General features: G+C 44.8%; 1 protein-coding gene across 1 annotated transcript in view; it reads right to left on the bottom strand.

Annotated features, from left to right (window-relative positions):
- LOC147085663 (NACHT, LRR and PYD domains-containing protein 3-like) overlaps window positions 1–20918 on the bottom strand; it is a 94993-nt gene that overhangs the window by 54919 nt on the left and 19156 nt on the right. The window contains exons 4-6 of the mRNA XM_085979153.1: window positions 19073–19159; window positions 7452–7538; window positions 4945–5115 (exon numbers count right to left, since the gene is read on the bottom strand). Coding sequence (XP_085835279.1) covers window positions 4945–5115; window positions 7452–7538; window positions 19073–19159 — 345 coding nt within the window. The remainder of the gene's footprint in view (window positions 1–4944; window positions 5116–7451; window positions 7539–19072; window positions 19160–20918) is intronic.

Below are 20918 nucleotides of genomic sequence, written 5' to 3'. Positions count from 1 at the left end.
TCTTACTCCCTGTGAGGGCGGGAGCAGGGACTGCAGGGAGGATGAGCAACCTGGCCACATCCCGAAGGCTGTGTTGCCTGTCCGGTGCCAGGGTTAAGGTCATCTCTTCTGGGCTGGAAAGAAACTTGGAGTGGGAGGGGGAGGATCCAGTTGTCGTGGTCCATGTTGGTACAAACGACGTAGATAGGACAAGGAAGACGGTTCTGTTAAAGGAGTATGAGCAGCTAGGGGTCAAATTAAAAAACAGAACCTCAAGGGTAATAATCTCTGGGTTATTACCTGAGCCACGAGCGAATATGGCTAGGATAAATAAAATTAAAGAGGTAAATGCGTGGCTCAAAGACTGGTGTGGGAGAAATGGGTTTTGCTTCTTGGAACACTGGCATCAATGCTGGGACAGGAGGGAGCTGTTCCATTGGGACGGACTCCACTTGGCCAGTGCTGGGACTAGAGTCCTGGCGAATCATATAACTAGGGCTGTAGAGAGGGCTTTAAACTAATTAGTGGGGGGGAGGTTTCTAGAGAGCAAATAATAGAAATGACAACAGAGAAGGTCATAGATTTAGGTAGCAGTGGGGGAATTAAAAAACAGAATGTGTCAGGAAGGGACGGAAGGTATGGAGTAAAAAGTAAAGTACTAAAAAGGGAAAAAACAGGAACTAAGTGTTACAAAACATATTTGAAAGTTCTTTATCTGAATGCACGTAGCATTCGTAACAAAATGAATGAGTTAACGGCACAAATAACGACATATGGGTATGATCTTGTGGCCATTACGGAGACGTGGCTGCAGGGTGACCATGACTGGGAATTAAACATACCAGGTTATTTAGCGATCAGGAGGGACAGGCGGGAAGGGAGAGGAGGTGGGGTGGCTATGTGAATAAAGGAAGGAATCACTATAATACAGAGAAATGATATTGGGTCAAAGGAGCAGGATAGTGAAACAGTTTGGGTGGAGATAAGGAATAACAAGGGGAAAAAAACACTAGTGGGTGTAGTCTATAGGCCTCAGAACAGTTGCATCTCTGTTGGACGGAGTATTAATCAGGAAATAGTTGAGGCTTGTAATAAGGGAACAGCTATAATTATGGGGGATTTTAATTATCATATTAACTGGACAAATCAAATTGGCCAGAGCAGCCTTGAGGATGAGTTCATTGAGTGTATTAGGGATGGGTTTCTTGAGCAGTATGTAACTGAACCGACCAGGGGGCAAGCAACCTTCGATTGGTCCTGTGTAATTAGACAGGATTAATTAAAAATGTCCTAGTAAAGGATCCCCTTGGAATGAGTGACCATAACATGGTTGAGTTCCATATTCAATTAGAGGGTGAGAAGGTTGGCTCTCATACAAGCGTGCTGAGCTTGAATAAAGGAGACTATGAAGGTATGAGAGCGGAATTGATTAGAGTGGACTGGGAAAATAGATTAAAGGGTAAGACGGTACATGATCAGTGGTGTACATTTAAGGAGTTACTTTTACAACTACCAAAAAAAGAAATATTCCACTGAGGAAAAAAGGGTGTAAAAGAAAAGATAGCCATCCGTGGCTAAGTAAAGTAATTAAGGATGGTATCCGACTAAAAACAAGGCCATATAAGGTAGCCAAATCTAGTGGGAGGATGGAAGATTGGGAAGTCTTTAAAAGACAGCAAAAAATAACTAAAAGATTGATTAAGAAAGGGAAGATAGATTCTGAAAGTAAATTAGCAAAAAATATAAAAAGAGACAGTAAAAGTTTCTATAGTTATATAAAAAGAAAAAGGGTGGCTAGAGTAAATGTTGGTCCCTTAGAGGATGAGACCGGGAAATTAATGGTGGGAAACATGGAGATGGCAAAAACACTGAATAATTATTTTGCATCAGTCTTTACAGTAGAGGACACTAAGATTTTCCCAACACTGGACAAACAGGGGGCTCTAGGGGGGGAGGAACTAAATACGATTAAAATCACGAAGGAAGTGGTACTTGGTAAAATAATGGGACTCAAGGCGGGTAAATTCCCCGGACCTGATGGCTTGCATCCTAGGGTCTTGAGGGAAGTAGCGGTAGGGATTGTGGATGCATTGGTAATAATTTTCCAAAACTCACTGGACTCAGCAAAGGTCCCGGCAGATTGGAAAACTGCTAATGTAACACCCTTATTTAAAAAGGGTAGTAGGCAGAAGGCTGGAAACTATAGACCTGTTAGCCTAACATCTGTGGTTGGTAAAATGTTACAGTCCATTATTAAGGAGACAGTAACGGGACATTTGGATAAACATAATTTAATAGGACAAACTGAGCATGGTTTCATGAAGGGGAAGTCATGTTTGACAAATTTGCTGGAGTTTTTTGAGGAAGTAACATACAGGGTGGATAAAGGGGTACCATTGGATGTAGTGTATATAGACTTCCAAAAGGCATTTGACAAGGTGCCACACAAAAGATTATTGCTCAAGATAAAATATCACGGGATTGGGGTAATATTCTGGCGTGGGTGGAGGATTGGCTCTCTAACAGAAAGCAGAGAGTTGGGATAAATGGTTCGTTCTCAGATTGGCAAACAGTAACTTGTGGTGTTCCGCAGGGGTCAGTGCTGGGTCCCCAACTCTTTACAATCTATATTAACGATTTGGAGGAGGGGACCGAGTGTAACATATCAAAGTTTGCAGATGATACATAGATGGGACGGAAAGTAGTGAGTGAGGAGGACATAAAAAACCTGCAAAGGGACATAGACAGGCTAAGTAAGTGGGCAGAGATTTGGCAGATGGAATACAATACTGGAAAGTGTGAGGTTATGCACTTTGGCAGGAAAAATCATAGAGCAAGTTATTATCTTAATGGCAAGAAACTGGAAAGTACTGTAGTGCAAAGGGATCTGGGGGACCTGGTGCACGAAACTCAAAAAGTTACTATGCAGGTGCAGCAAGTGATCAACAAGGCCAATGGAATGTTGGCTTTTATTGCTAGGGTGATGGAATATAAAAACAGGGATGTATTGCTGCATTTGTACAAGTTATTGGTGAGACCGCACCTGGAATATTGCATACAGTTTTGGTGTCCATACTTAAGAAAAGACATACTTGCTCTCGAGTCAGTACAAAGAAGGTTCACTCGGTTAATCCCGGGGATGAGGGTGTGGTCATATGAGGAGAGGTTGAGTAGATTGGGACTATACTCATTGGAGTTCAGAAGAATGAGAGGCGATCATATTGAAACATATAAGATTGTGAAGGGGCTTGATCGGGTGGATGCGGTGAGGATGTTCCAAATGATGGGTAAAACTAGAACTGGGGGGCATAATCTTAAAATAAGGGGCTGCTCTCTCAAAACTGAGATGAGGAGAAACTTCTTCACTCAGAGGGTGGTAGGTTTGTGGAATTTGCTGCCCCAGAAAGCTGTGGAAGCTACATCATTAAATAAATTTAAAACAGAAATAGATAATTTCCTAGAAGTACAGGGAACTAAGGGTTACGGGGAGCGGGCAGGAAATTGGACATGAGTGTGGTTCGGAATTATCATGGCCCTGTGGGTAGTGGAGTGGGCCCAGGGGCCGTGTAGCCTGGTTCTGCTCCTACATTGTTCTAATTCTGTGTTAGATTTCAGGAGATGGTTTTACTCCTGTTCCTGGCTGGGGTGGAGATCGCCTTTACAAAAGGTAAGTACTGTTGAAAATATAGGGACAGAGTGATCTCCTGGAAGAATTTCGATCGCCTGGATGGGTCGGAGAGGAATTTCCCAGATTTTTTTCTCCCAAATTGGCCATTGGGTCTTTATCTGGTTTTTCGCCTCTCCCGGGAGATCACATGGGTTCGGGTGGATGCAGAGTGATAGAAGATTTGAGGTTAGGATCAGATCAGCCATGATCTTATTGAATGGTGGAGCACGCTCGAGGGGCCGATTGGCCTACTCCTGCTCCTATTTCTTATGTTCTTATGTTCTTATATATTGAGATACAATATTTGGACTATTCCAGCCGCTGGGAAGATGCAACAAAGGTAGAGGAAAGATAAAGGCAGGATGGGGTGAGGCCTAGGAGAAATGTTCAGGTTACCATGAGGATGTTGGAATCATAGAATCATAGAAACGTACAGCATGGAAGGAGGCCATTCGGCGTGTCGAGCCTGTGCTGGCTCTTTGAAAGAGCTCATGCTGAGTCCCACAACACCGCACTTTGTCGGTAACCCTGTAAGTTCCTCATCATCAAGAACCCATCCAACTACCTTTTAAAATTATTGATGGAATCAGCTTCCACCACCTTTCAAGGTAGAGCATGCCAGATCCGGACAACTCGGAGTGAAAAGAAATTCTCCTAATCTCCACTCAAGTTGTTTTGCCAATGATTTTGAATCTGTGACCTTTGGTTATTGATCCACAGGCCAGATGGAATATTTTTTCTCTATCTGCTCTATAAAACCTCTCATCATCTCGAAAATCTCTATTAGGTCACCTCTTACTCTTCTCTGTTCCAAGGAGAGAAGTCCTAACTTTTCCAACCTCTCCTCGTAACAGAAGTCCCTCATCCTTGGTAACATCCTCTTAAACCTCCTCTGTACACTTTCCAAGGCCATTACATCTTTCCCGAAGTGTGGTGCATATAATTGTCCACAATACTGCAGCTGAGGACGAACCAGTGATTTATACAGTTTTAGCATTATTTCTTTGCTTTTATATTCTATTCCTGCATTTAAAAATCCAAGTACACATGTGTTTTTTTTACCCATCTTATCAACTTGTCGTGCCATCATTAAGGATTTGTGTGTATGGACACCAAGGTCTTTCTTGGCGTGAACAAGCTGCAGGAGGTGGATGTGGGTTATCTGAGCAGATTCCATGTGTGAAGTATAGGGAAGCTGGAGGAGTGAGGATTCGGGAGTGATAACGTATCATTAGTTCAGAAATTATATCCCTTCAATGGCCCAACGCCTACAGTGACTATGGTTTTGTAACTCTTACTTTAATCTTTTCAGTCTGCACTCTGGGTCCTTCAGGGCAGCAGCCAATGATGTCATTGCAGAATGGTCTGGGAAAGTGTAGCTCAAATCCAATTTCATTATCGTCCGGTTCTTCCTGAGAATCGAAGCCAGATCGTCCCACGATCTCTGAGTGAAGTAGGTGCCAGACAGGCTGTAGAGAAATGAGGCAAATAGTCAAACAGGGAATCAGCTGAAACCAGTTCTATCGCCCAACATGGCGGTGGAATTATCCGAGTTGCTGGTGAATATGGGCACTTATAAAATGTGAGTGATTTACGGTTCGGATCTACAGGAAGGGGCTATGAGGAGCTCAATGGCTTCCCCTGTCTGATTGCAGGTAACATGTCCCCAGGACTCTGAAGTAACTGAGGGTGCGTCACCTTCAGAGGCACAGGGTGGCCCGTCAGCTGCTCGTTTTGGGGTAATTCCTAAATGTGAGATTAGAATTGTTGGTCATTGTGGCGAGTTAAAAGAATAACAATCAAACCTCTTCATAACACGGATCGATAGACTTCCCAATATAAACCGGATGGGTTTGAAGTGTCACAAGAGGATGGTATAAAAGGTCTTCTGATAGGTAAAGTGCTTGTGTAAGTAAATAAGTGAGAGTAATGATATCAGACATGATTGATTACAGTATAACTTTAGGGGCTCGGGTAATAAACATAGGGATCCGTTCGCTGTAGTATAGAACGATAATGGTTAATACACCGTATTCTGCAAAAAGATTAAGAACAGTTAGGTAAAGGATTCCTTTTTAAGGAAAGTAGCTTTGGAGAAAACAACTACAAGCGTTTAAATAAATAGTTTATATTCAAAAGATTTGGGAACAGATGCGTCATGTGGTTTTATCGGTGACATGGCCATTTGATGTTGGCAAATCATGGTGTATAAAGGCGCATGGTGTTCAAAGCGCTTTACAGCCAAAGAAGTACTTTTGACGTGTAATCACTGTTGTAATGTAGGAAACGAGGCAGACAATAATGCACCCAGCAAGCGCCCACAAACAACAATGTGATAATAACCAAATTATCTCTTTTAGTGATGTTGGTTGAGTGATAAATATTGACCAGGACACCGGGGAGAACTCCTCTGCTCTTCTTCGAAATAATGCCATAGGATATTTTACTTCCACACAAGAGAGCAGACGGGGCCTCGGATTAATGTCTCATCCAAAAGACGGCACGACTGGCAGTGCAGCACACCCTCAGTATTGCCCCTCCGACAGTGTGGCAGTCCCTCAGCACTGCACTGGTGTGTCAACCTAGAATTTTGAGCTCAAGTCCCTGGAGTGGGACTCTGCACCCAGAACCTTCTGACTCACAGGCGGGAGTGCTTCCAACTGAGCCACGGCTAACACATAACTGGAATAAAGGGCAGTCTGGTTCAGGCCGTGGTAGGAAAGAGAATTTGGGGGTTTGGTTTCCATCAGATGATTTTATCCTGCATCTGGGACTGATTATAGGATTAAAAAGAAAACAAGGCGTAAGTTATGAATTAGTGCGATAGAGTAAAACGGGTGTTATCGAAACACCGATCAGTTTTACATCTATCTCGTTTTTTATTTCCATTGAATTCAAATGGGGGAGACGTAGAACTGTCTGCAGATTCAATATCGCCCATTTTGCACTATCGCACAAAGTTAATATCTACTCCTCTCTCTTCTTCCGAGTTCCGCTTTTTTCACTCACACATTTTCCTCTCTTTCTGTGGATCTGGTTCTACTGCCTCACTGACCGCGTTTCCTGCTTTCCCACTGGCTGTCCACCCAACTACTGATTGGATAAGTAAAAGCCTCCCTGATTGGATAATTAACTCCCTCTCTGATTAGATAAATAACTCCCTCTCTGATTGGATAATTAACTCCCTCTCTGATTGGATAATTAACTCCCTCTCTGATGGGATAATTAACTCCCTCTCTGACGGGATCATTAACTCCTTCTCTGATTGGATGATTACCTCGCTTTCTGATTGGTACTTCACCTCCCTCTCTGATTTGAACATTTTTTTCTCTCTCTGAATGGAACGTTACCTTGCTCTCTGATTGGAACATTTTCTCTCTCGCTGATTGGACCATTAACTCCCACTCTGATTGCATCAGCACCTCCGTCTCTGATTGGATCATTAATTCCCTCTATGATTGGATCATTAACTCATTCTCTGATTGGATCATTACCTCACTCTCTGATTGCATCATTACCTCGCTCTCTGATTGGACCATTAACACCCTCTCTGATTGGATCATTACATCCCTCTCCAGTTGGATAATTACATCCCTCTCTGACTGGACCATCACCTCCCTCTCTGATTGTATAATTACCTCCCTTTTTGATTGGACCATTAACTCACTCTCTGATTGGATATCAACTTCTCTTTTAGTTTCTTGCTCCACATGGTCCACTCCTGTCCCAGACTTTTAACCTGTCTTTTCTCTCCACGTATGTTAACTGAGCTGCATGAATTCATTTCTTTCCTGATTTCACTGACCTTAATTTCTGCAACTTGCAGCAAGGATTCTTCAAAGCAATAGACAATTGTTTCATTGCCGAATCGCTGAGGTCAGTATTTTCCAGCCTGAAACATTTAGAATAATTCTGATTAAAATATTTATTTATATACCCAGCTACATCCTTGATATTGACTTAAACCCAACTGAAAGGCGTTTGACCAAATGTCACATACTTGTTAGTACAGACAGACTGGTGAAATGGGCGGACACATAGCAGATACAATTCAATGCGGAGAAGATATCAAACAAATTGAGCGGCTGTATAAAGGCTCCAGAGACCAGGTAAGGCCTCAGTGCGAGAATCGGCGGGAATCGCGGGCTGAGCGGCTCTATAAAGGCTCCAGAGACCAGGTAAGGCCTCAGTGCGAGAATCGGCGGGAATCGCGGGCAGAGCCGCGGTATAAAGGCCCCCGAGACCCAGTTAAGGCCTCAGTGCGAGAATCGGCGGGAATCGCGGGCTGAGCGGCTGTATAAAGACTCCCGAGACCCAGGTAAGGCCTCAGTGCGAGAATCGGCGGGAATCGCGGGCTGAGCGGCTGTATAAAGGCTCCAGAGACCAGGTAAGGCCTCAGTGCGAGAATCGGCGGGAATCGCGGGCTGAGCGGCTGTATAAAGGCTCCAGAGACCAGGTAAGGCCTCAGTGCGAGAATCGGCGGGAAACGCGGGCTGAGCGGCTGTATAAAGGCTCCAGAGACACAGGTAAGGCCTACCAATCTCCAATCTTGGAACTCAGAGGGAAGGAGAGAGGTAAAAAGTAATCCAAGTGTGCCATCACCAGAAAGCGTGCAAGTGATTGGTTGGTGAGTATTTCTCTCTTTTTTAAGCTTAATCTCTGTGGTTTATAGTTTCTAAGGTGCGATATTCATCAGCTAGAATCGGGGCAGAGGGTGTTTAAGAATAATATTAATAAATTTAATTAATTACATAGAATGGCTGATCAGGTGATGTGTTGCTGCTGCAATATGTGGGAGCTGGTGGACACCATTGATGCTCACGGTGATCACATTTGCAGTAAGTGTTGGCTGCTCGAGGAATTCCGGCTGCGTGTTGAAGAGCTGGAGACCGAGCTTCAAACACTGAGACACATCAGGGAGGGGGACAGTTACCTGTACTCTGTGTATCAGGAGGTAGTCACACCAATTAGATTAATTAATTCAGATGTAGTCCGTGGCCAGGGTCAGGATAGTGTGACTAGAAGTGAGGCAGCTACGGGGATCCAGGAGGTAGTGTTGGAGGAGCCGCAGCCCTTGCTCTTGTCCAACAGATTTGAGGCTCTTACTCCCTGTGAGGATGGGAACGGGGACTGCAGGGAGGATGAGCAACCCGGCCACAGCACCGTGGAGCGGGGGGCCATTCAAGTGGGGGGAGATAAATGAAATGTTGTAGTGGTAGGGGACAGTATCGTTAGGGGGATAGATAGAGTTCTTTGCAGCCGACAGCGAGAGTCCCGAAGGCTGTGTTGCCTGCCCGGTGCCAGGGTTAAGGACATCTCCTCTGGGCTGGAGAGAAACTTGGAGTGGGAGAGGGAGGATACAGTTGTCGTGGTCCATGTTGGTACCAACGACATAGATAGGACAAGGAAGGAGCTTCTGCTGAGGGAGTTTGAGCAGCTAGGGGCCAAATTAAAAAGCAGAACCACAACGGTAATAATCTCTGGATTACTACCTGAGCCACGTGCAAATTTGGCTAGGGTAAATGAAATTAGAGAGTTAAATGCGTGGCTCAAAGACTGGTGTGGGAGAAATGGGTTTTGCTTCCTGGGACACTGGCATCAGTACTGGGACAGGAGAGAGCTGTTCCGTTGGGACGGACTTCACTTGGCCAGTGCTGGGACTAGAGTCCTGGCGAATCGAATAACTAGGGCTGTAGAGAGGGCTTTAAACTAATTAGTGGGGGGGAGGTTTTAAGAGAGCAAAAAATTTAAATGACAGCGGAGAAGGCAATAGAGCAGTGTAGCAGTGGGGGAATTAAAAACCAGAGCGTGTCAGGCAGGGACAGAATGTATAATGATAAAGGTAAAGTAGTAAAAGGGGGAAAAGCAGGAATAAATTGTCAGAAAACATATTTGAAAGTTCTTTATCTGAATGCACGCAGCATTCGTAACAAAATTGACGAGTTGACGGTACAAATAACTACACATGGGTATGATCTGGTGGCCATTACGGAAACATGGCTGCAAGAGAATCATGACTGGGAACTAAACATACAAGGGTATTTGACAATTAGGAAGGACAGACAGGAAGGAATGGGAGGTGTGGTTGCAATGATAATCAAGGATGGAATCACTGCAATAGTCAGAATTATATTGTGTCAAAGGATCAAGATAATGAAATAGTTTGGGTGGAGATAAGGAAAATAAGGGGAACAAGTCACTAGTGGGCGTAGTCTACAGGCATCCTAACAGTTGCAACTCTGTTGGTCGGAGTATAAATCAGGAAATAGTTGGGGCTTGTAATAAGGGAACAGCTGTAATCATGGGGGATTTTAACTTTCATATTGACTGGACTAATCAAATTGGGTATGGCAGCCTTGAGGAAGAGTTCATAGAGTGTATTAGGGACGGGTCCCTTGAGCAGTATGTAACTGAACCAACCAGGGGGCAGTCAATCTTAGATCTGGTCCTATGTAATGAGACAGGATTAATAACAAATGTCCTAGTAAAGGATCCCCTTGGAATGAGTGACCATAATATGGTTGAATTCCAAACTCAGTTGGAGGATGAGAGATTTGGATCTGAAATCAACGTACTGAACTTAAATAAAGGAGACTATGAAGGTATGAGCGTAGAATTGACTAAAGTGGACTGGGAAAACAGGTTAAAGTGTAAGACGGTACAAGGGCAGTGGTCTGCATTCAAGGAGATATTTCACATCTTTCAAGAGAAATATATTCCACTGAGGAAAAAGGGGAATAAAAGAAAAGACAGCCACCCATGGCTTAGTAAAGTAAAAAAGGATAGTATCCGACTGAAAACAAGGGCATATAAAGTAGCCAATTCTAGTGGGTGGATAGAAGATTGGGAAGCATTTAAAAGCCAGCAAACAATAACGAAAAGATTAATTAAGAAAGGGAAGATAGATTATGAAAGTAAACTAGCAAAAAATATAAAAACAGATAGCAAGAGTTTCTACAGCTACATAGAAAGAAAAAGGGTGGCTAAAGTGAACGTTGGTCCCTTCGGGGATGGGACCGGGAAACTAGTGGTGGGGATCATGGAGATGACAAAGATGCTGAACAAATATTTTGTATCAGTCTTTACAGTAGAGGACACTAAAAATATCCCAACACTGGACAAACAGGCAATGGGGGGGGGAGGAGCTAAACACGATTAAAATCACTAAGGAGATGGTACTCAGTAAAATAATGGGACTTAAGGCGGATAAATCCCCCGGACCTGATGGCCTACATCCAAGGTCTTAAGAGAAGTGGCGGTAGGGATTGTGGATGCATTGGTGATTATTGTCCAGAACACCCTGGACTCAAGAAAGGTCCCGGTAAATTGCAAAACTGCTAATGTAACAGCCTTATTTAAGAAGGGAAGTGGACAAAAAGCTGGAAACTATAGACCAGTTAGCCTAACATCTGTGGTTTGCAAAATGTTGGAGTCCATTATTAAGGAAACAATAACAGAGCATTTGGATAAACATAATTTAATAGGACAGAGTCAGCATGGTTTTATGAAGGGGAAGCCATGTTTGACAAATTTGCTCGAATTCTCTGAGGATGTAACATACAGGGTGGATAAAGGGGAACCAGTGGATGTAGTGTATTTGGACTTCCAAAAGGCATTTGTCAAGGTTCCACAGAAAAGATTACGGATCAAGATAAGAAATCACGGGATTGGGGGTAATATATTGGCATGTGTGGAAGACTGGCTATCTAACAGAAAACAAAGAGTTGGGATAAATGGTTCATTCTCTGGCTGGCAATCAGTAACTAGTGGTGTTCCACAGGGGTCAGTGCTGGGACCCCAACTCTTTACAATCTATATTAACGATTTGGAGGAAGGGACCGAGTGCAACATATCCAAGTTTGCCGATGATACAAAGATGGGAGGGAAAGCAGTGAGTGAGGAGGACATAAAAAACCTGCAAAAGGACATAGGCAGGTTAAGTGAGTGGGCAGAGATTTGGCCGATGCAATTTAATGTTGGAAAGTGTGAGGTTATGCACTTTGGCAAAAAAAATCAAAGAGCAAGTTATTATCTAAATGGAGAGAAACTGCAAAGTGCTACAGTTCAAAGGGATCTGGGGGTCCTCGTGCATGAAACACAAAAAGATAGTATGCAGGTGCAGCAGGTGATCAGGAAGGCCAATGGAATCTTGGCTTTTATTGCAAGGGGGATGGAGTATAAAAACAGGGAAATCTTGCTGCAGTTATACAGGGTGTTGGTGAGGCCACACCTGGAATACTGCGTGCAGTTTTGGTTTCCATGTTTAAGAAAAGATATATTTGCTCACTCGGTTGATTCCAGAGATGAGGGGGTTGACGTATGAGGAAAGGTTGAGTAAGTTTTGACTCTACTCATTGGAGTTCAGACAAATGAGAGGCGATCTTATCGAAACATATAAGATTGTTAGGGGACTTGATCGGGTGGATGCGGTGAGCATGTTTCCACTGATGGGTGAGACTAGAACTAGGGGGCATAATCTAAGAATAAGGGGCTGCCCTTCCGAAACTGAGATGAGGAGAAACTTCTTCACTCAGAGGGCAGTAAATCTATGGAATTTGCTACCCGAGAGAGCTGCGGAAGCTGCAACATTAAATAAATTTAAAATGGACATAGACAGTTTCCTAGCAGATAAGGGAATTAGGGGTTACGGTGAGAGGGCAGGGAAGTGGATGTGAGTCTAGATTTGGATCATCCATGATCCTATTGAATGGCAGAGAAGGCCCGAGGGGCCGTATGGCCTACTCCTGCTCCTACTTCTTATGTTCTTATGTTCTTATGTTAAATTAAGCTGAGGCGCACAGAACAAGATTGCAGAGCAAGACATTTCACCAATGCCGAAGGTGCACATTGATCAGGTACCTGATAGGATCGGTTTGCGGCTGGGGCAAATAGCGCACTACTAATTATGTGGTGACCAGGGATAGAAACAGAGGTTCCTCTGTCGAGGCCACCAACTGCTTCATTCCCCGAGCATCTCTTCGAGGCTGAAGCAGAACCTTCGCAACCTTGGTGTCATATTTGACCTAAAATAATCTACAGACCACATATCCGCACCATCATTAAACTGCCTATATCCACGTCCGTAAGATCGCACATCTCTGGCTGTGCCTCAGTTTATCTGCTGCTGAAAAGCTCATCCATGCCTTTGTTACTTCTAGAGTTGATTACTCCAATGAACTGCTTCCCGTCCTCACATCTTCCACCTTATGTAAACTGGAGGTCATCCAGCACTCTGCTGCCACTGTCCTAACTCGCACCAAATCCCGTTCACCCATCACCCTCATGCTCGCTGAAACACATTGGCAACCTGTTACGCAATGCCTCAATTTCAAAATACTCATCTGTGTTTTTAAGTCGCACCATGGCCTCGGCCCTCCCTTTCTCTGTATTTTCCCCCAGCACTGGAACCCCCCGAGATATCTCCACTCCTCCATTTCTGGCCCCTTTTGCATACCAAATTTTAATTGCTCCACCATTAGCGGCTGTGTCTCCAGGTGCAAGCCATAAGCTCTAGAATTCTCTCCCAAAAGCTCTCTGCCAATCTACCGCTCTTTCATCATTTAAGATGCTCCATAGAATTAAAATATCTCACCAAAATTTTGGTCATTCGACCAAATATCCAGGGCTTTTATATCTACGGTCTCAATATCCAGTTTCTTAAAAAAAAATCTATGGTCCCTATATCCAGGGCTCTTATACCTATGGCCCCTATATTCCGAGCACTTACATCTATCGTTCATATAGCCAGAGCTCTTATATCTATGATTCATATATCCATGGGTCTTATATCTATGGCCCCTATATCCAGATCTCATATATATATGGCTACTATTGCCATAGCACTTATATATTTGCTTCATATATCCAGATCTCTTATGTCTATGGTTCATAAAGCCAGGCCTCTTATATCTGTGGTTCATATATCCGGTGCCCTTATATCTATGGTTTATATAACCAGGGGTCTTAAATCTATGGCCCCTATATCCAGGCCTCATATATATAGCCCCAATATCCAGAGTACTGAACTCTAGGGACTTTATGTCCGGTGCCCTTATATTTATAGCCCCAATATCAAGGGCTCTTATACCTATAGACCATATGCAGAGATCTTATATATGTCCCCTATAACCAGGGCTCTTAAATTCACGGCTCCTATATCCAGAGCTCTATTATCTATGGCCCCTACATCCAGGGCTCTTATATACTCGGCCGCTATATCTCAGCCTCTAATATATATGGCCCCTACATCCAGAGCATTTATATATATACTTGCTGAAGTGCCGGGCGGTGCCGAGGCTTTTTCGAGGGCATGTTGTTGTTGGAAGAGAGAGAGAGAGCGACTGGGGGGAAGAGAGAGAGCGACTGGGGGGAAGAGAGAGAGCGACTGGCGAGGAAGAGAGAGAGCGACTGGGGGGATGAGAGAGAGCGACTGGGGGGAAGAGAGAGCGGGTGGGGGGAAGGGAGGGGAAGGGAGGGCGGGTGGGGGGAAGGGAGGGGAAGGGAGGGCGGGTGGGGGGAACGGAGGGCGGGGGGAAGGGAGGGCGGGGGGAAGGGGCGGGGGGAATGGTGCGGGGAGGAAGGGAGGGGTGGAAGGGGCGGGGGGGAAGGGAGGGGGGGCGGAAGGGAGGGGGCGGTTGGAAGTGGGGGTGGTGGGAGGGGGAAGGGGGGGGAAGGGGGGCGGGTGGGGGGCGGGAAGGGGGGCGGGGGGGAAGGGGCCGCTCTCGGAGCCCCCGCCCCACATTCTCGAGAGCCCTGCTCTCCAAGCCCCAGCCGCCCCGCTGTCCACGCCCAGCCCCCCCCGCCCGAGCCGAGCGCGGAACACTCACCAAGGCGGAGAGCACTGTCGAGAGCCCCGCCCGAGCCGAGCACGGAACACTCACCAAGGCCGAGAGCACTGTCGAGAGCCCGCCCCCACCCGCCCGAGCCGAGCGCGGAACACTCACCAAGGCCGAGAGCACTGTCGAGAGCCCCGCCCGAGCCGAGCGCGGAACAGAGACGCCGCGTCTCACCTGCTCCTGCTGCGCGCGCACCCTGACCCTCGTGGCTGACGCCATTGCCCTGGGTAACGTGACACGGGGGGGTGGAGTGAGGAGCTTAGCAGAAGCCCAGTCACCTAGCTCGGGCGTGGCTGGGCAAGAAAGGCGCAGGCTTTCAGGCCTAAGAAAAAAACGGGGAAAGGTAGGAAAAAGAATCTTCAGGCTAGATAAAATATTAACAAATGAGTGATTTGTTTTAAAACAATTTAATAAATTCAATTTTATTTTGCTGGAAATGTATATTTGAAAAGAAAGACGCAGCAAGCAGGAAAAAGAATGGAAGCAAGATGGCGGCTACTCACCTCGGTTCAGAACGATAAGGCCCGCCCACACACGCACCGATTGGCCCGGCCGCATGCGGCAGCAAGCCGCCGTATGATTGGTCGACCTCGAGGTCACTCTGTCGCTAATGAGCGGATAATGAGATGCTAATGAGCGGAATGTTGAAGGTTTTTGGGATACCGCGGGCGCGATTTTAGCCTGGCCGAAACGTAAATACGCTTAAAACCGTCTCGGAAGCCTAAGCTTTCTTTGGAGGTAACGCGCGCATAGGTACGCCCTGTAACTTTCGAGCGCATAGCCCGCCAGACGCAAACGCGATGACAGACAGACAGACAGACAGAAGGACAGAAGGACAGATGTACCGATTTATATATATAGATGGCCCATATGTCCAGGGATCTTATATCTATGGCCCCTATATCCAGAGCTCATATATCTATGGCTCCTATTTTCAGGGCTCTTACAGCTATGTCTCTTATAACAAGAGCTCTGATATCTATGGCACCTGCATCCAGAACTCTAATAAACATGGCTCCTTTATCCAGGGCTCTAATATCGATGGCCCCTATATCCAGGGCTCTAATATCTATGGTCCCTATATCCAGGGCTCTCATATGCACGGTCCCTATATATAGGGCTCTTCATCTCAGTCTCCTATATCCAGATCTCTTATATCTATGGCACCCATATCCAGGGTTTTAATATATATGATGCCTATTTCCAGGGATCTTATATCCACAGTCTTATATCCAGAGCTCTTATATCTATGCCCCTATATCCCAGGCTCTTATATCTATGGCCCCTGTATCCAGGGCTCTTACATAATCGCCCATTTACCTAGGGGTCTTGTATATATGGTCACTATTTCCAGGGCCCATATATCCACAGTCCCTATATCCAGAGTTCTTATATCTAAGAACCCTATATCGAGGACACTTATATCTATGGCCCCTATATCTAGGGATCTTATATCTATGGCCCCTATATCCAGAGCTCTTTTCAATATGATCCTATATACCCAGGGCACTTTTATCTAAGTTTATTAGATCCAGATCTCATATATCTACTGTTCCTATATCCAGGGCTTGTAAATGCATCTCTAATATCAATGGTCCATATACACAGATAACTTATCTCTATGGACTCTTTATCTGGTGCTCTTATATCTGTAGCCCCTATATGCAGGGCACTTATATCTAATATCTATGGTTCATATATCCAGGGCTGTTATAACTATAGCAAGAGAACTTATATCTATGGACTCTTTATCCAGAGTTCTAATATCCAAGGCCCTTATATGCAGGGCTCTTACATCCAGGGCCGCTATATCCTGCACTCTAATATCTATGGCCAATATACCCAGAGCTCTTATATGTATGATCTCTTTACCCAGGTCTCTAATGTCTATCGCCCAAATATCCATTGTTTTAATGGGCTCTAATATCTATGGCCCCTGTATCCAGAGCTCTAATATCTATAGCCCCTATATCCAGGGCTCTTATATATTTGATCAGTGTATCCAGTGCCCCAATATCGATGGTCCCTATATCCAGGGCACTTATATCCATGGACCCTATATCCAGGGCTCTTATATCCAAGGCCCCTATCTCCAGAGCACTAATATCCATGGCGCCTATATCACAGGTTCTAATATATATGGCCCCTTTATCCAGCACATTTATCTATATGGCCCCATACCCAGGGATCTTACATTTTTGTCCCCTATATACATGGCTCTAATATCTATGGCCCCTATAACTAGGGCTCTAATATTTATGGCCCCAATATCCAGAGCTCCAATATCTATGGCCCAATATCGAAAGGACTTATATCTCCAGACCCTATATCCCGAGCTCTTATATCCATGGTCCCTATATCCAGGGCTCTAATATCCACGGCCCCTATATCCAAGGCTCTTACATCTATGGCCCTATACACTAGGCTCTAATATCTATGGCCTCAATACTCAGTGCACATATATTTATGGTTCATATATCCAGGGCTCTAACATCTATGGCCCATATATCCAGGGCTCTAATATCAATGGCCCATGTATCCAGGGCACTAATATCTATGGCCCCTTTATCCAGGGCTCTTATATCTATGAACTCTATATCAAGGGCACTAATATCTATGGCCCATATAGCCATTGTTCTAATATCAATAGTACCTATATCAAAGACACTTATATCCACGGACCCTATATCCAGGGCTCTTATATCCATGGCTCCTATATCTTGGGCTATTATATGATCGGCCGCTATATGACAGGTACTAATATATATTGCCCCTCTATCCAGAGCATTTATATATATGACCCCGATATCCAGGGATCTTATATCCACGGACCCTATATTCATGGCTCTAATATCTTTCACCCCTCTATCTAGGGCTCTAATATCTATGACCCCTATATCCAGAGCTTCAATATCGATGGTCCTACATCGAAGGCACTTATCTCCACGCTCCCTATAACCAAGACTCTTACATCTATGGCCCTATAAACTGGGCTCTTATAGCTATGGCCTCTATATTCACTGCACTTATATTTATGTTTCCTATATCCAGGGCTCTTACATCTATGGCCCTATATCCATGGCACTTATATCCATGGACCATATATCCAGGGCTCTTATATCCATGGTCCCTAAAACCAGGGCTCTAATATCTGTGGCCCCTATACCCAGGGCTCTTATATCAATATTCCCTATATCCATGGCTCTCATATCCACGGCCCCTATGTCCAGGGATCTTACATCTGTGGCCCTTTATACTGGGCTCTTATATCTATGGCCCCTATATCCAGAGCTCTTATATCTGTGATCTGTATATGCCATGCCCTTATATCTATGCCCCCTATATCCAGGGCTTTTTTCCATGGTAACTCTATCATGTGCTCTTAATTATCTGTCCACTGTATCCATGGCTCTCATATCAATGCCCCCTTTATCCACCTCTCCTATTTCTATGGCCGCTGTATACAGAGATCTTATATCTGCGTTCCCGGTATCCAGAGCTCTTATATCTGTGGCCCTGGTACCCAGAGCTTTAATATCAATGGCCCCTTTATCCACCTCTCTTATATCTGTTGCCACTGTACCCAGAGCTCTTATATCTGTGGCCCCTATATCCAGGGTCCTTATCTCTATGGCCGCTATATCCAGGGCTCTGAAATCTGTGGTTTATGGATCCAGGGATCTTATGTCTATGTTCCCTATATCCAGAGCTCGTATCTCTATGGATCTATATCCAGGGCTCTTATATCTATGGTCCCTATATCCAGATCGCTCATATCTATGGCCCCAATACGCAGGGCCTCATATATCTATGTCCCCTTTATCCAGAACTCTGATATCTATGGCCAGTCAATCCAAGGCTATTATGTCTAAGGACCCTATACCCAGGCCTCTCCAGTCACTGCTGTAGTTTAGCCTGCTCTCAGAACTCTGTTAACCGGTGACTCTATAGTTGGGCTGTTCAAAGAGTCCTGGAGGGATACTCTTGATCCTCGGCTGGGAATCTTCACATTCGGTGCCAGAATCTTCTGCACAGCCAGTTCTTGAATAAGTAAGGTGGTATTGTACATGCATACAGTGGGAAGTATACTGGTGCTTTAGCCTACTAATCTGCTCAGGTTCATCTCCTGAAAATGCATCAATAACCAAGCACAAAGACAGAGCTCATTAATCATTTACTTAGGCCAAGCTTTTCCTTATCTTTGTTTAACTGAGGCAAGTGGTGTTAATCGCTACGGTGTGGGGCCCAGTTGGGCAATATCGGTCTGTATTTTGCTCGGTAGATTTTATAATTCAGGACCTGAATCTCTGTGGCCCCCGATGGTCCCATCATAATTGCCCGGCCCCTCCCAGCCCCCCCGCCGCTCTCTGTGTTCTGAATTCCAGTAGATGTCAATCTCTCCCTACTGACATTACTTTATAAAGTTTCAGTGACCTAAACCCCAATCACTTTAAGCTCAGGGATTAACTTTGGTTCGAAAGCTGACCCACTGTTCTGTACAGTTATGGAAAAAAAACACTTTGACGCCTACTTTGAAAGACACTGGATAATCTCACAGCTTAACAATTGCTAAAGGATTTCATCATCTTACCGGAGCTCCTGCACTTGACTTCTGGATAAAATAAGGAGGGCACCGAGAAACCTCACTAGATGGTCCGTTATGTCTTTCCGCACTAATCTGGTGTTAGAGAAAAGAACGTTCAATATTCGTGGCTGTTAATCACAGTAATAACCCAATTAATAAAAAAAATACTAATAATAAAATTTTAACCATTGAAATTCCACTCCTTGATTGACCACGCCTAAACTAATAGCTTTGGTTTGGGTGTTCCTTAGACATGGCATTAATAAATACTTTCATCTTTAGTTTTAGCTGGTTAATACTTCCATTAAAATAAAGAAAGGAGACTATTGAGCTTGAATACAATTATCAGAGGATCGGCATTTAAAAACAAGCCTGATTTACCTGCAGGAATGTTTGGATTAACCTTGTGTTTCTGGACAGTTATGTTTAGCTTTGAGACAGGGGGAGAGGGAGGGTTTTACACCATTTCCGGGCCCGCTTTAAGCTACCAATCAGGGAAAAGCTGCTGAACACGTGCACTGCAACGAACAAGAAGATAAATTCTTTCCCATCATTCGGCCAGTTTTCCAATATGGAAGAAATGTTGCAAACTGCCGGGCACTGAGAGAACACTTGGCGCATTTGCTTTTTTTCAGCAAGATTCTCTTGTAGTAAACTTAAGAGTTAACCAGAAATAAACAAGGCAGTAAATTGGCAGCACGCAGCGAACATGTTGATTTATTTAACCCGTGACCCGGGTTCGAATCCGGCCTCAGGTGACTGTCTGTGTGGAGTTTGCACATCCTCCCCGTGTTTGCGTGGGTTTGCTCCGGGTGCTCCGGTTTCCTCCCACAGTCCAAAGATGTGCGGGTTAGGATGATTGGCTATGATAAATTGACCCTTAGTGTTAGGGGGATTAAATACGTGGGGTTACAGGGATAGGGTGGGATATGTGTTGGTGTAGGGGTTACGGGGATCGGGTGGGATATGTGTCGGTGCAGGCTCGATGGGCCGAAATGGCCTTTATCTGCACTGTGGGGTTTCTGTGATTCTGTGATCTGTGAACCCCAAGAATAGTGTTTCTGTGACAGTGGAAATCGGGCCGACAATGCACAGCGCCTACTTTGTGCTGATGCCCAATCGAAATTCACCCACAGATTTCATCGGATTGTAATTACCAGCAAAATCCACAAATCAGCATTTTGCAATAACTTGGGATTTCAGGAAAAGAATCAAATGAAATCTTTCGTTTATGTTTATAATTTGGCTAAAATGGAGAGTAATTTTAACTGTGTATAAAACAGGCGAGATTGAATTGGCCGCCCGTTATACACAAAGCTCGATGTTCCATTGCTCTGTAGTCAATGGGGAAATTTGGGCGCAGTTCACAATGGGCAGTCCATTCAATATCGCCCACAGTTAAAATTATCACAAAGGACCGCAGGGAATTTCCTTCAAAGCTAAATCAGAGGAAATGCCTCCAGTACACAAATGATGCAGTTCATGCATATCCACTCCAAACCTATAGCGCTCCAAAGCCCAAGTGCCGGTATTGTGCAGGCTCTCAAGTCCCCTTTAATGCATGGGTTGTGGGGTCCATATCCCCTGGGAGCCCGGTTGAGACAGTCTGATTGTAATTAGCTTTTTAACTCTGTATCAGCTGGTAAAATGCTGCTCCCACCTGTTCAAAGCCAGTAATGAAACACTATGGAAGAGCAAAGAGAAAAGTTCAACACTGAAACGTGAGGGGAGGTCGAGTTTACATAGAAGATCAGCCATGATCATATTGAAAGACAGAGCAGGCTCAGTGGAAAGAATCGCTGACTCCTGCTCCTATTTCTAATGTCCTTACAAAATGGAAAAAATATTGAAT

This window comes from Somniosus microcephalus, unplaced genomic scaffold (genome assembly GCF_052327205.1).
Source record: "Somniosus microcephalus isolate GS21.2 unplaced genomic scaffold, FLI_Smic_1.0 unresolved_chr8, whole genome shotgun sequence".
In the NCBI taxonomy this organism is placed as follows: Eukaryota; Metazoa; Chordata; class Chondrichthyes; order Squaliformes; family Somniosidae; genus Somniosus; species Somniosus microcephalus.
This window is presented reverse-complemented; position numbering and strand designations above follow the sequence as displayed.